Genomic DNA, 15832 nt, shown 5'->3' on the forward strand with positions numbered 1-15832 from the left:
CTTAACAGAGACAAATAACAAACATCTATTATTTTTTATCAGAATTTTTCAAAGACTTCTGCTTTCTTAGATTAAAAAGAAAGTAATCGTATACCAGAGTTCTGGTGTGAAAACTTATTAATGAATTGTTTTATTTGTCAACACACATGACACATCTATTGTTCACAAGAAGGGTGTTTTATTCAAAATATGTTTCTCAAGCGTGGTTATAGCTATTCGTTTGTGTGTGTGTTTTGTGCATTTAAACCTACAGGTTTCCCTGGAAGAGACGCACAATAAAAAATGTTATAATGTGTACACAGCACTATCAATAGAATGAATCGACGAGTAAGCTATTGTTTCATTATAAGTAAACACGTTTCCGCATTTGTACCCGAAACGCTCCTATAAAACCATTGTCTTGTGAACTACAACAACGTCAAATGTGGAAGGTATAATACAGATTTGAAGAATCACAATGTCCAAAGTATACAGATTAGTCAGAGTTTGGACTTTTCAGTATTTTTTTTTATTGAATTCAAAATGAACAAGATATCATGTAACCTAATAGCATTTTGATACTGAATTCTCGATCCCTTATTACCTCAACAATGCAACTTTGAAGTAATCTTTACATGTCAGTTCTGAAAAAATTTATGATCGAAAATGAAATTAAAAAAATCTATATGTTTGTTATTCTCCTAAGCGACTCTCATACAAGTGAGAGGTTTGGAAGAAAAATACCAGGTTTATACAATATTTCCTACGTAAGAAAACTGCTGTACCATGTCGGGAATACGGCATTTGTTTCAATTTGTTCAGTGTATTCGAACTTTCAATTTTGCGATTTGATAACGGACTTTCCCTTTTGAGTTTTCCTTGGAGTTTTTTTTCTATTTGACATTTTTAATCATGTTCAATAGTTATGCCCAAATCACCATGATTTTTTTCATATCTTTCGTTTAGATATATGATATGGCATCATATCAAGAATCATGTGACATCTGCGTCACGGGTCATCCACCATCCATAGCTGTCACATGGTGCCATGAATGTGTAGAGAAACTCTGCGATAAATGTTCCCATCGTCATCGTGTGTCATCAGTAACAAGCACACACAGTATTATCACTATGATGGACTATGATAAGCTCCCAGATATAATTCGTACAACTAAACTGTCCTGCAAGGAACAAAATGAAAAATTAAAAATGTATTGCTGTGATCACGAACTTCCGTTGTGTCGAAAATGTATCCTTACCACTCACAGAAATTGCGAAAACACTGCTATACTAACTGACGCTGCTAAAAATGTAAAAGCATCAACAGCAATGTACTTGTTATCGAGGGGCTTGAAGGATGTTACAAACAATCTATCAAAAGCTGCAATTGATCGAGAGCATAATCTGACAAACATTAGTGCTGAAGAAGATAGAATAAAGCAAAATATGTCATTGAATAGAGATCGGGCAAACATTTCTAATGAAGTAGCATTAATTTCCAAAAAATATAAAATGGAATTAAAAGAAATTATTATCGAATTGCAGAAAAGAGAAGTCAAAATGCTAGATTTAGGAAAGGGTATCACATATATCAACAACTATGCGACTGACATTCACGCGTTTGTGTGCATGCTAGAAATGAAGGAAATTGTACACGAAGAAGAGACATATCTAAATAGCATTTACAGCGAAGGTACATTGGATAATATCAATATTTCTCTCTCAAGCAGTAGGGACAAAAACACATTTGCTGAGAAAGAAATAATCGTTAGGAAATCAGCAACTCTGGTAAAAATTGCAAAAGAAGAAGACACACAGGGACAGATAATCATGCAACGTGCATCGGCTTATGATAATATCAAACTTGAAATGACAGACTTATACATCATAGAAAGAAAAGGGGAAACCACTGGGTGTTGCGTTCTTCCTGGTGGGAAGATAGTTTTGGCTGATAGTTCCGGAGAACTTATCATTCAAGAGGTCAATGGTTTGTCGGTTACCATACCTACAAACAGAGGTATATTTGATGTTTGCGCTATCGATGTAAATACAGTTGCCTACACCAACGGAATGTCTTGCTCTCTTCATATAATTGATTTAAAAAAGAATACAGTAATTAAAAGTACTGGTACGACAAATGCTTGCTGTGGAATAACCTATCGCGACGGAAAAATCATATTCTGCGTGAAAGGTGATGGTATTTTTACAACGAACCGGAAACTGAGTAATCCTAAATGTATATTCGAAGACAAATTACCATGGGGGTCATACGTCACAACTTTTGAGGACAATATATTTTTTACAAACAGTAAGGAAAGAACTGTTGCTGCAATTAATTCCGATTATCAAATAATATGGAAGTTACCTTTCGAAGAATATAAACCTTTTGGTATTGTAGTAGATCGCAAGGGAAATGTATACGTTACAGGACATATATTTCTGATTGTTATTGCCAGTGATGGAAACAGAAGCAAAAGGCTAGAAGGTCGAAATGATGGATTATATCAGCCATGGCCTTTAGCCTATGACGAGGAAAATAACTGCATTGTTGTTGCAAATCTTACACAAGGTCCCGTTCTTGTTTACAGTATAATCTAATAGTGTTAAAGTGTCCACAAGGCTGCGAAAAGTAGTGAAGAAAAAAATGGAAGCTTTAAGTAGGAGAGGAAGCCGAGGTAACAGAAGAGAACAAGAGGTGATTGATACAAAATATGATCTGAACACAACAGCCACGAACAGGATCGAACTCATGGTTGACAGGCAAATTCAAATATTAATTTAATTAGACTACTCGCTTACCGAGACCCCGAGTAAATAAATAATACAACATAATTATCTTAAAACAAAGTTACGACATTGTAATTGTTCTCTTAGACGATGCTTGGTGTATTCGTTTGTATTTGTTATAACAAGCACACTCTTACCAGCAAATAACCTATTGATACTCATGATATAACAGTAAGGATAGTTCACTATTCGTAAATATGTTCATTATTTCCTGAATCAGTTCTTGTTTCTGTACATAAAGCGTATTTTTCGGAGTATTGGAGAACAAATTAACAAACGCCTTGGTCAGCTTGACCGTGATTTAAAGTTTTGAACTTTCTTAGATATCCTTTCATACTTACTTTTAAGTCACATTTTGATGAGGATCATTCTGTTGACATTTACGGTCGATTTTGTATCTTTCACCTTTTTTGGTTTAAAAAATGAAAAAAATAAGTGTATTTTCATAAAGTATAAAAATAATAACAAGATTAAATAAACAAAATCATATCTTCATACAAACATATTTTTTCGAAAAAATGAGAAACTAAAAGAAAGAGTAAGAACCACGTCAGAATGAACACTTCTTGCTCTAATACGAACTTCAATATTTTTAATTACTAAAACTTATTTGGGTTGGTTGTTAGAATTTTATTACGTGTTTTAATAATTTAAATGTGTATTAGTATTTAATTTATTGTACATTAATGTTGACGTTTCCATTTAATGAATACATTTTTATATAATGAATACAATTATGATTCACATAAATCATTATTGGGTCATTGATTTATAGTTTAGTTTGTATATACTGTTAGAAATTATTAAAATGTTATTAATCTACCCTTCAAAAAGGTTATAAAAATGTTATGTACCTCTAGCATGCATATACACTACTTTAAACATTATTACAGTAATTGATAGATGCAAATATTTACAGGTAAACTTCATTCTAATTTGTAATCCTGCGTATGACCGCCAAATTTGAAGCCTCTTAATATGACCTAAACTGCTGAATGATTTAACCTCTGCATTTTCAGGTGTCTATCAAAAGTCTGGAGGCTGTACATTGTGTAGTTCAGATTTGGAGAATGAGAAAATCAAAAATCATAATGATTTTGAAACGACGGATAAGATTGTTCAGTAACAGATAATTTTGCTGTAACAGCTAATTTTGCTGTAATAGCTCCATGTGCACACGTGAAACATGATTATTCATACAGAATAATAATAGTAAGCACACGTTTGTAAAATTATTAAACACACACACACACTAAAGAATATAAAGGCAATATCCTTGTTGATATTTGATCTAAATATAGTTGCTTAATTGATTGATTTGCGTTTGCTTAACGACAACTTTCCAGTGTACAGCGACAACCGGTTGTCCTATTCATCGGAAAATTTCAGGGCAGATAGATCTTGACCTGTTTAACAATTTTATTTGTGTCATATTTGCTCTAAATGCTTTGGTTTTTGAGTTATAAGCCAAAAACTGCATTTTACCCCTATGTTCTATTTTTATTTTAAGGATGGCGGCCATCTTGGTTGGTTGGCTGGGTCACGCCACACATTTGTAAACTAGATACCGCAAACATGATTGTAGCCAAGTTTGGATTAATTTGACCCATTAGTTTCAGAGTAGAAGATTTTTGTAAAAGATAACTAAGATTTATGAAAAAATGGTTAAAAATTGACTATAAAGGGCAATTACTCCTAAAAAGTAAAATCACAAAAATACTGAACTCAGAGGAAAATCAATACGGAAAGTCTATAATCACATGGCAAAATCAAATAACAAAACGCATCACAAACGAATAGACAAGAACTGTCATATTCCTGACTTGGTACAGGCATTTTCAAATGTAGAAAATGGTGGATTAAACCTGGTTCTATAGCGCTAACCCTCTCTCTTTAATAACATTCTCATCAAATTCCGTTCTATTTACATGATGCGTTAAATAAACAGTCACAATTAATAAAATAGTCAAAATATGGGTACATCATACTTTAACCTATAATGGTTTATTTTTTGAATTGTTGTTTGGATGGAGAGTTGTCTCATTGGCACTCACACCACATCTTCCTTTATCTACATCAGTCATCATCGCATAACAATTTTAAAAGGGACAATTTAACAGAACACAAAAACATCTATCTACGAACACATGGATAGACTTGAGTGTCTGACGTCATAAAATTTGTATACGTCACATAAATTTGTCGTTCAATGTGCATACAAACAGTTTTAAAATTTACATAGGCAATGTAAGAATACAGAGTTAAAAAATCAAAAGTATGTAAGAACAAATTACAGAAATAGACCCAGATTTAAACTAGTCCAAAAGTTATAGTTAGAATTTATGAGAATCCAAAAATAGTTAATTCCACTACGCGATTGAATGATTTTGACGTTTGTGGTTCAACGTATATAGTAATTCATAATAGAAATATATCATAATGACATTTAATAGAACAAAATAATACTGACGGGATCTTTTAAAGTACAGAGTCACGTAATAAGTACAAAAGAAATACAAAGAGTGGCATATACAAAACAAATCACCAAAAAATGAAAGCCAATACACACACATTGACGAGATGTATAAGTACCGAGCCACGTAAAACGGATATCACATAAAACCATTCAACAGTAAAAGTAATATTAATAATACAACAAAGTAGCGAACATCCTTAAGATGATAAAGAATATCAGTACGCAGAATCTATACATCAAGACCATCGTGTATTATTTGAGAAGTTGATACGGAATATTTATCAACAAGGTCTTGGTACCTTCCGATGAACTTTTTTTAGAAAAGGACGAGACGTTCTTTGACATGATTTGACATGACCATATTGGTCATGTTGCCTTATTTGTAAATCTTACTTTGCTGAACATTATTGCTGTGTACAGTTTATCTTTATCTATAATAATATTCAAGATAATAACCAAAAACAGCAAAATTTCCTTAAAATTACCAATTCAGGGGCAGCAACCCAACAACGGGTTGTCGGATTCATCTGTAATATTCAGGGCAGATAGATCTTGACCTGTTGAGCAATATTGCCCATGTCAGATTTGCTCTAAATGCTTTGGTTTTTAAGTTATAAGCCAGAAACTGCATTTGACCCCTATGTTCTATTTTAGCCATGGCGGCAATCTTGGTTGGTTGGCCCGGTCAAGCCACACATTTTTAAAACTAGATACCCCAAATGAGGATTGTGGCCAAGTTTGCTTACATTTGGCCCAGTAGTTTCAGAGGAAAAGATTTTTGAAAAAGTTAACGACGGACGACGGACGCCAAGTGATGAGAAAAGCTCACCTGGCCCTTTAGGCCAGTTGAAATAAAAAGTGTTTGCTTAACCATATTCATAGATTCATTAGGGAGCGCAACCCTTAAAATCGATTTTTGTTTGCATGGACAGTCTACTGACAGAGGCGATGACCCTTAATAGTAACCCATGAGTATTATACATATTATAGTGCTTGAATACTTATAATTAGTTAAACGAACGACCGAATACCGAATACCAAAAACTCTAACCGGTTAACCGGACTTTTTTCAATTTTGATAGTTTTGATATAAATTTGCATGTAAATCATTAAATAGTTATGTTTTATTTAAAAACTGTTGTCGTGGTTATTAATTTGACAGATCAATTGTCCAGTATATTGATTGCTATTGTTGATCCTAAATACAAACAATTAATTAGAGCTCGGGACAGGACCTTAAAGAAACATGATTGGTAAACATGATTTTTTAACAATAACTTTAAATCAGAGATGCGATTAAATTTTACTAATTAGTTCATTATTTTGTTTTTGATCTAATATTGTGTAAACCAATATCTAAATGTAAAACCTCCGTAGTGCAAGGTGTAGTCTTTCTTTAAACGAAATGCTACCTTAAAAATTGTGAAATGCAAACTTATGTGAATGTACTCAAGGTATACGTGATAGCACGAGTAACATGCTGAAAGAAACAAGCAAACAAAGTAAAGAAACAGGTCGTATGTTGAGCTATAGTTATTAATTTCTGTGTCATTTTGGTCTCTTGTGAAGAATTGTTTCATTGGCAATCATACCATATCTTCTGTTTTTATAATTTATCATTTCAAATTGAAACACTCCACATTATTTTCGAAGGCAACAAGAGAAAATTAAACCATGATCGGTTTCAGACAAATTCATTTCTACGAGATCAAGACGTTTTTTTATATATATTTTTCAATTTGAAGTTAGTACACATGCTATAGTTGATACGGTGCATTTGTTTATTAAAAACCAAACTTCTCCAGGAATCCTCACAGACAAGCCTTATAATGCCAAAAGACAAACTTCAATTCTTTAATCGTAGTATTATGACTTGGATGAAAGGTTGTCAAATTGACACTTATACCACATCTTATAACTATGTGTACATGTATGATACTATAGATAAGGCTTTCAAACAACAACTTAAAACTACCGGTTAACCGGTTAATCGGTCGAACGATTATCCGAGTAACCGGTTAGCCAAAAGCGTACAATTTGACAACACTACTTATAATAAATTCATTTGAAAGATATGTACCAAAATATTGTTTGTCTTTCAAAATTTAAAATCTACCGATAAATTATATATTTCTTACATAAGATGACGATTAAATTTACAATTTAAATATTGGTAAGAAGTATCGATTTTGAATACAACTTTGCAGTTAGTGACAATACAAATCATAAATAAAAAAAACCAATCACCGTTTAAAGAATTTAAATTACCTGTGCAAGAGCAGACTGCAGAATATTTAAGGTTTCTCAAATAGACATGGACATGTAAGAACAACTCTAAATATTTCCACAAATATTAGGACATAATCATTTTCAGGTTGTTTCATTGATTTTTTAGGTGAGTCATATTATTTATTTTATTTTCGTCACTTATATATATAATTTAAAAGACTCAATCATCTCAAACACACACCGTCATGAAAACGAACCCAATTACTATAATTTATAAACTATTGACATATTGTGACGTTTTACATGGGATCATAAGATATATGAAGCCGGTGTTCAAATGCTTAACAGAGACAAATAACAAACATCTATTATTTTTTATCAGAATTTTTCAAAGACTTCTGCTTTCTTAGATTAAAAAGAAAGTAATCGTATACCAGAGTTCTGGTGTGAAAACTTATTAATGAATTGTTTTATTTGTCAACACACATGACACATCTATTGTTCACAAGAAGGGTGTTTTATTCAAAATATGTTTCTCAAGCGTGGTTATAGCTATTCGTTTGTGTGTGTGTTTTGTGCATTTAAACCTACAGGTTTACCTGGAAGAGACGCACAATAAAAAATGTTATAATGTGTACACAGCACTATCAATAGAATGAATCGACGAGTAAGCTATTGTTTCATTATAAGTAAACACGTTTCCGCATTTGTACCCGAAACGCTCCTATAAAACCATTGTCTTGTGAACTACAACAACGTCAAATGTGGAAGGTATAATACAGATTTGAAGAATCACAATGTCCAAAGTATACAGATTAGTCAGAGTTTGGACTTTTCAGTAATTTTTTTTATTGAATTCAAAATGAACAAGATATCATGTAACCTAATAGCATTTTGATACTGAATTCTCGATCCCTTATTACCTCAACAATGCAACTTTGAAGTAATCTTTACATGTCAGTTCTGAAAAAATTTATGATCGAAAATGAAATTAAAAAAATCTATATGTTTGTTATTCTCCTAAGCGACTCTCATACAAGTGAGAGGTTTGGAAGAAAAATACCAGGTTTATACAATATTTCCTACGTAAGAAAACTGCTGTACCATGTCGGGAATACGGCATTTGTTTCAATTTGTTCAGTGTATTCGAACTTTCAATTTTGCGATTTGATAACGGACTTTCCCTTTTGAGTTTTCCTTGGAGTTTTTTTTCTATTTGACATTTTTAATCATATTGATAATCATGTTCAATAGTTATGCCCAAATCACCATGATTTTTTTCATATCTTTCGTTTAGATATATGATATGGCATCATATCAAGAATCATGTGACATCTGCGTCACGGGTCATCCACCATCCATAGCTGTCACATGGTGCCATGAATGTGTAGAGAAACTCTGCGATAAATGTTCCCATCGTCATCGTGTGTCATCAGTAACAAGCACACACAGTATTATCACTATGATGGACTATGATAAGCTCCCAGATATAATTCGTACAACTAAACTGTCCTGCAAGGAACAAAATGAAAAATTAAAAATGTATTGCTGTGATCACGAACTTCCGTTGTGTCGAAAATGTATCCTTACCACTCACAGAAATTGCGAAAACACTGCTATACTAACTGACGCTGCTAAAAATGTAAAAGCATCAACAGCAATGTACTTGTTATCGAGGGGCTTGAAGGATGTTACAAACAATCTATCAAAAGCTGCAATTGATCGAGAGCATAATCTGACAAACATTAGTGCTGAAGAAGATAGAATAAAGCAAAATATGTCATTGAATAGAGATCGGGCAAACATTTCTAATGAAGTAGCATTAATTTCCAAAAAATATAAAATGGAATTAAAAGAAATTATTATCGAATTGCAGAAAAGAGAAGTCAAAATGCTAGATTTAGGAAAGGGTATCACATATATCAACAACTATGCGATTGACATTCACGCGTTTGTGTGCATGCTAGAAATGAAGGAAATTGTACACGAAGAAGAGACATATCTAAATAGCATTTACAGCGAAGGTACATTGGATAATATCAATATTTCTCTCTCAAGCAGTAGGGACAAAAACACATTTGCTGAGAAAGAAATAATCGTTAGGAAATCAGCAACTCTGGTAAAAATTGCAAAAGAAGAAGACACACAGGGACAGATAATCATGCAACGTGCATCGGCTTATGATAATATCAAACTTGAAATGACAGACTTATACATCATAGAAAGAAAAGGGGAAACCACTGGGTGTTGCGTTCTTCCTGGTGGGAAGATAGTTTTGGCTGATAGTTCCGGAGAACTTATCATTCAAGAGGTCAATGGTTTGTCGGTTACCATACCTACAAACAGAGGTATATTTGATGTTTGCGCTATCGATGTAAATACAGTTGCCTACACCAACGGAATGTCTTGCTCTCTTCATATAATTGATTTAAAAAAGAATACAGTAATTAAAAGTACTGGTACGACAAATGCTTGCTGTGGAATAACCTATCGCGACGGAAAAATCATATTCTGCGTGAAAGGTGATGGTATTTTTACAACGAACCGGAAACTGAGTAATCCTAAATGTATATTCGAAGACAAATTACCATGGGGGTCATACGTCACAACTTTTGAGGACAATATATTTTTTACAAACAGTAAGGAAAGAACTGTTGCTGCAATTAATTCCGATTATCAAATAATATGGAAGTTACCTTTCGAAGAATATAAACCTTTTGGTATTGTAGTAGATCGCAAGGGAAATGTATACGTTACAGGACATATATTTCTGATTGTTATTGCCAGTGATGGAAACAGAAGCAAAAGGCTAGAAGGTCGAAATGATGGATTATATCAGCCATGGCCTTTAGCCTATGACGAGGAAAATAACTGCATTGTTGTTGCAAATCTTACACAAGGTCCCGTTCTTGTTTACAGTATAATCTAATAGTGTTAAAGTGTCCACAAGGCTGCGAAAAGTAGTGAAGAAAAAAATGGAAGCTTTAAGTAGGAGAGGAAGCCGAGGTAACAGAAGAGAACAAGAGGTGATTGATACAAAATATGATCTGAACACAACAGCCACGAACAGGATCGAACTCATGGTTGACAGGCAAATTCAAATATTAATTTAATTAGACTACTCGCTTACCGAGACCCCGAGTAAATAAATAATACAACATAATTATCTTAAAACAAAGTTACGACATTGTAATTGTTCTCTTAGACGATGCTTGGTGTATTCGTTTGTATTTGTTATAACAAGCACACTCTTACCAGCAAATAACCTATTGATACTCATGATATAACAGTAAGGATAGTTCACTATTCGTACATATGTTCATTATTTCCTGAATCAGTTCTTGTTTCTGTACATAAAGCGTATTTTTCGGAGTATTGGAGAACAAATTAACAAACGCCTTGGTCAGCTTGACCGTGATTTAAAGTTTTGAACTTTCTTAGATATCCTTTCATACTTACTTTTAAGTCACATTTTGATGAGGATCATTCTGTTGACATTTACGGTCGATTTTGTATCTTTCACCTTTTTTGGTTAAAAAAATGAAAAAAATAAGTGTATTTTCATAAAGTATAAAAATAATAACAAGATTAAATAAACAAAATCATATCTTCATACAAACATATTTTTTCGAAAAAATGAGAAACTAAAAGAAAGAGTAAGAACCACATCAGAATGAACACTTCTTGCTCTAATACGAACTTCAATATTTTTAATTACTAAAACTTATTTGGGTTGGTTGTTAGAATTTTATCACGTGTTTTAATAATTTAAATGTGTATTAGTATTTAATTTATTGTACATTAATGTTGACGTTTCCATTTAATGAATACATTTTTATATAATGAATACAATTATGATTCACATAAATCATTATTGGGTCATTGATTTATAGTTTAGTTTGTATATGCTGTTAGAAATTATTAAAATGTTATTAATCTACCCTTCAAAAAGGTTATAAAAATGTTATGTACCTCTATCATGCATATACACTACTTTAAACATTATTATAGTAATTGATAGATGCAAATATTTACAGGTAAACTTCATTCTAATTTGTAATCCTGCGTATGGCCGCCAAATTTGAAGCCTCTTAATATGACCTAAACTGCTGAATGATTTAACCTCTGCATTTTTCAGGTGTCTATCAAAAGTCTGGAGGCTGTACATTGTGTAGTTCAGATTTGGAGAATGAGAAAATCAAAAATCATAATGATTTTGAAACGACGGATAAGATTGTTCAGTAACAGATAATTTTGCTGTAATAGCTGTTTGCACACGTGAAACATGATTATTCATACAGAATAATAATAGTAAGCACACGTTTGTAAAGTTATTAAACACACACACACAAACTAAAGAATATAAAGGCAATATACTTGTTGATATTTGATCTAAATATAGTTGCTTAATTGATTGATTTGCGTTTGCTTAACGACAACTTTCCAGTGTACAGCAAAATTATCTGTTACTCAACATTTTTCCTCACCGTTCAAATTATCATTTAGACTTTTCAATTTCTTCATTCGCTAAACTCACAGTAGTTTGCCACATCCATTGGATATGTTTTTCCCATTTAACATATTGAGTACATGTCTACAACTTCATTGTAGGCAGAGTTGTATCCCTGAGTACACAAAGAAAGTGGAACAAACATGGCGTTGTTTGAGATTCCCACGGGTTGGCAAGGAGAATAGAAATTAAAAAATCCCTTTTTTACTTGATTTGCGTAATTTTTTTTAGTTATGTTGTCAAAATTGTCCGGAACGGAAACTCAACATTAGTCAACTGACTCCTTAGCATCTTACATTATATATTTCATGAGACTATGTATGCATTTGAAGACAAAGATTGGAATGTTCTTGAATAATTCCACTTTGTCCATAGTTATGTAATATTTTGTGATGTCAATGTAATGTGGTATTTTATTTATTGTTATAAAAAGTTTTAAAAAAAACCAAAATGTCAAAATAAAAATTCAAACCAATCAAACAAATTAAAACAAATTTCATATTCCTTATAATTACTTGGTAACGGCATTTCGTTTTTTCATAAAATGGTGGATTACATGTGATTTTATAGCTAGCTAGACCTCCCACTTGTGTGACATTCGTTTTATATACAATAATAATGAAAACAATGGTTTAACAAAACAAACATAAATAATAGGTAAAAATGTCCAAAGAAGGGGTATAGCAGTCAATATTTGTGTTTTTATTTTAATCACTGTAATAACAAACAAATATATGTTATAAAAGAGAGATACAAAACCAAAAGTTGCATTAGAATCTGTGTTCCGCTTTGTTTGTACTTCAATCAAGCAGTCGAAGACAATACTTCATACTTGCGACTTTTACAACGTCATTTCCTGTCCTGTCTGCTTGTTTTGTTCATACATTATTGTCGTTATTATGGAATACACTGTCATACAAGTCATAGGCTTAGCTTAATTAAAAACCAAGTTTCATCCACCATTTTTACATAAGGAGATGCCCGTACCAAGTCAGGAATATAATGGTTATTTATCATTTGTTTGGTGTGTTTTAGCTATCTATTTTGTCATTGATAAAAAAAACTTTCCTTTTTTAACTGTTTTCGGTGTTTGGTAATTTTGTTATCTTACTTTCTATATTTACGTTAGCATAGTTCAGCATAATTTAAGACTTAACAAGTTTAATAATGTAAGAGTATCAAGTCCATTCAATCTCAAAACATGTTCGCTCAAGGATACAGAGCACAGTATCAAACAGTTTATGTCAAAGGAAATGGAAATGAATTCATCGGTTGAATCTTAAAAGGGCAAACATACAGGTGTTTGGAAAGGAATCTTTTTGTTTTATAGTTTTTCTTTCAAAATTATCGCAAGTTTTGGAGTAAATGGACAATTCTCAAGCACAAAAAATAAAACGGAGTGCACTTGAAGAAAGATTGGTTGAAAATCTCTCTCTCTCTCTCTCTCTGACTTTTCAAACAAATGACGTACTTCCATAGTTTTAGTATCGCTGATTTGTCGCCAACCTGTCAAAAAATGCTGGTCATCTATTTGCAAGTCTACATTTTCGTGTGACTTAATTTGCATATAAAAGGACAGTGACCTGTTTAACATGATTTTCAGGTATATCACTAATAAATTAAAAAGTGAACATTTTTTTCGTAGTGTAATTATGCAATTGACATACATTAATTAAAATTCTTAGTAAAGGTTATAGCTACAAATAAAAATGCCGGAAAAACACTAATATTGCAGACAATCAATTAAAAAAAGAGACTGTTATGTGATGGTACGATCTGGAAATGCATTCCAAATGCTTGTCCGGTTCATGTTTTATAAGTTTTTGAAAAATATCCCGTTTCCTCCATAATTTATAGGCAAATCTGTTATAATTATAATATTAATACCGGATAAAATTATATTTTACCACAATCATCTAGACAATATGAAATGTTATAACATTAAGTTCAAACTGTGGTTAACCCCAAAAACAAGTTACTAATAATTGACAAGACAAATCATTGCTAGGAAAGATATGTAAAGATTGTTTACCTGTTTTTATTCATTTGTTTGATTGATTAATAATTGTGGTTCTGCACAAAAAGGCTACACCATGAATATGAAATGGGCGATATGAAATAAACACGAGATGAAAAGTGTCTAGTTGGAACACAGAGAAGAAACAAACTTCAATTACCCCTGAAAATTAATGGACAGTTTGGATGGTACAAACATTTTGTCTTAACACCAGCCTTCATAGAGTCTGCTGCTGAAAAAGTCTTGTTCAGGCTACGAGCGTTACATTCTCCCAGAGCAAACAGAAGAAAGTTGATAAACCAGATAGGGTTATGTCAAAAAGTTCATCGGATGATACCAATACCTTGTTCATAAATATTCTGCATCTACTTAAAAAATAATGCCTTGAACAATCAGTTCATAGTTACGTGTTATAGTGTTCTTTTATTTGTCTTTTACAATTATTACTTTTACTGTTTAGTCCGGCCATTTTTTTGTAATATCCATTTGACGTGGCTCGATACATCCCATCATTGTGGTATGTACTATGGTAATCTTTTGTATTATTGATCTCGTGTTTGCTTATATCATTATATGCTTTCAAATTGTCTATATGCATTTTAGTTTTCCTATTTGACACATTTGTTTGTTTTAACAGTTATTAAGATTAAAACACAATGTTGACTGATGTACGACTATTTTTGACATTTCTACCTATATTAATATTATGTTTGTTTATTTTTTTTACACTGACAATATAATAAAAAATACAGGTGAAACTTTTATCTAGCTACAAAACCAGGTTTGATCCACCATTTTCAACGATAAAAAACCTCTTCTATTTCTGCGGGATTTCAAAAACATTAATTCACTTTAGTGTTATACATGTGCATACATGTGCATATGTATGCTGTCATAAAATTGAGAATGGAAATGGGGAATGTATCAAAGAGACAACAACCCGACTATAGAAAAAAACAACAGCAGAAGACTTCCAACAGGTCTTTAATGTAACGTGAAATTCCCGCGACCGGAGGCGTCCTTCAGCTGGCCCCTAAACAGTGATAATGAACGCCATACTAATTTCCAAATTGTACACTAGAAACTAAAATTAAAATAATACAAGACTAACAAAGGCCCGAGGCTCCTGACTTGGGACAGGCGCAAACATGCGTCGGGGTTAAACATGTTTATTAGATCTCAACCCTCCCCCTATACCTCTAGCCAATGTAGAAAAGTAAACGCATAACAATACGTACATTTAAAATTCAATTCAAGAGAAGTCCGAGTCTGATGTCAGAAGATGTAACCAAAGAAAATAAACAAAATGACAATTATTCATAAATAAAAACTGACTTCTAGCAGTTAACTGACATGCCAGCTCCAGACTTCAATCAAACTGATTGAAAGATTATGATTTCATCATATGAATATCAGGCACAATTCTTCCCGTTAGGGGTTTAGTATTATACCATCATAACTTATATGAGAAGAACATAACCCGTGACATGCCAACAACTGGTTTTTGAATAAATGTGTATAGTTCCGATGCAAAGACCCTATAAGTGAATCAATATTAACGCCAAAATATGCAATCTTTAATTACCTGACAACAGTATCGTAATTATACCCCTTCTTAATAAGTTATCAGCATCTTTCCAAAGATATGATTTTCAAATGTTACAATGTTTGTTTTTTCGTAAACAAGGTAACATTATGCATTTCTTTACCATTGTATTTTTCAAAAAGGGGCACATATTACACCACAATGTGTGTCAAACTAAAATTACAATGCCTATGAGTGATGAAACTGGTGACAATAATCAACCAAATTTTCAAATATAAAAATGGTTGT

The 15832-nt window shown here is 32.4% G+C and overlaps 2 protein-coding genes across 2 annotated transcripts; both read left to right on the plus strand.

The window, feature by feature from the left end:
• The first annotated feature begins 954 nt into the window (after positions 1-954).
• Positions 955-2577, plus strand: LOC134726261 (E3 ubiquitin-protein ligase TRIM33-like). Its single transcript, XM_063590661.1, has one exon. The coding sequence runs from the start codon at positions 955-957 to the stop codon at positions 2575-2577; it is 1623 nt and encodes a 540-aa protein (XP_063446731.1).
• A 6200-nt stretch (positions 2578-8777) lies between these two features.
• Positions 8778-10400, plus strand: LOC134726262 (uncharacterized). The gene has a single exon (XM_063590662.1). It carries the CDS (start codon positions 8778-8780, stop codon positions 10398-10400), a length of 1623 nt encoding a protein of 540 aa, XP_063446732.1.
• The last annotated feature ends 5432 nt before the right edge of the window (positions 10401-15832 follow it).

The sequence above is a fragment of the Mytilus trossulus genome, chromosome 7 (genome assembly GCF_036588685.1).
Source record: "Mytilus trossulus isolate FHL-02 chromosome 7, PNRI_Mtr1.1.1.hap1, whole genome shotgun sequence".
Taxonomy (NCBI): domain Eukaryota; kingdom Metazoa; phylum Mollusca; class Bivalvia; order Mytilida; family Mytilidae; genus Mytilus; species Mytilus trossulus.

Excerpts from the sequence above, each read along its gene's own strand:
- LOC134726262 (XM_063590662.1), top strand. The coding sequence starts at position 8,778 with ATGGCATCATATCAAGAATCATGTGACATCTGCGTCACGGGTCATCCA.
- LOC134726261 (XM_063590661.1), top strand. The coding sequence starts at position 955 with ATGGCATCATATCAAGAATCATGTGACATCTGCGTCACGGGTCATCCA.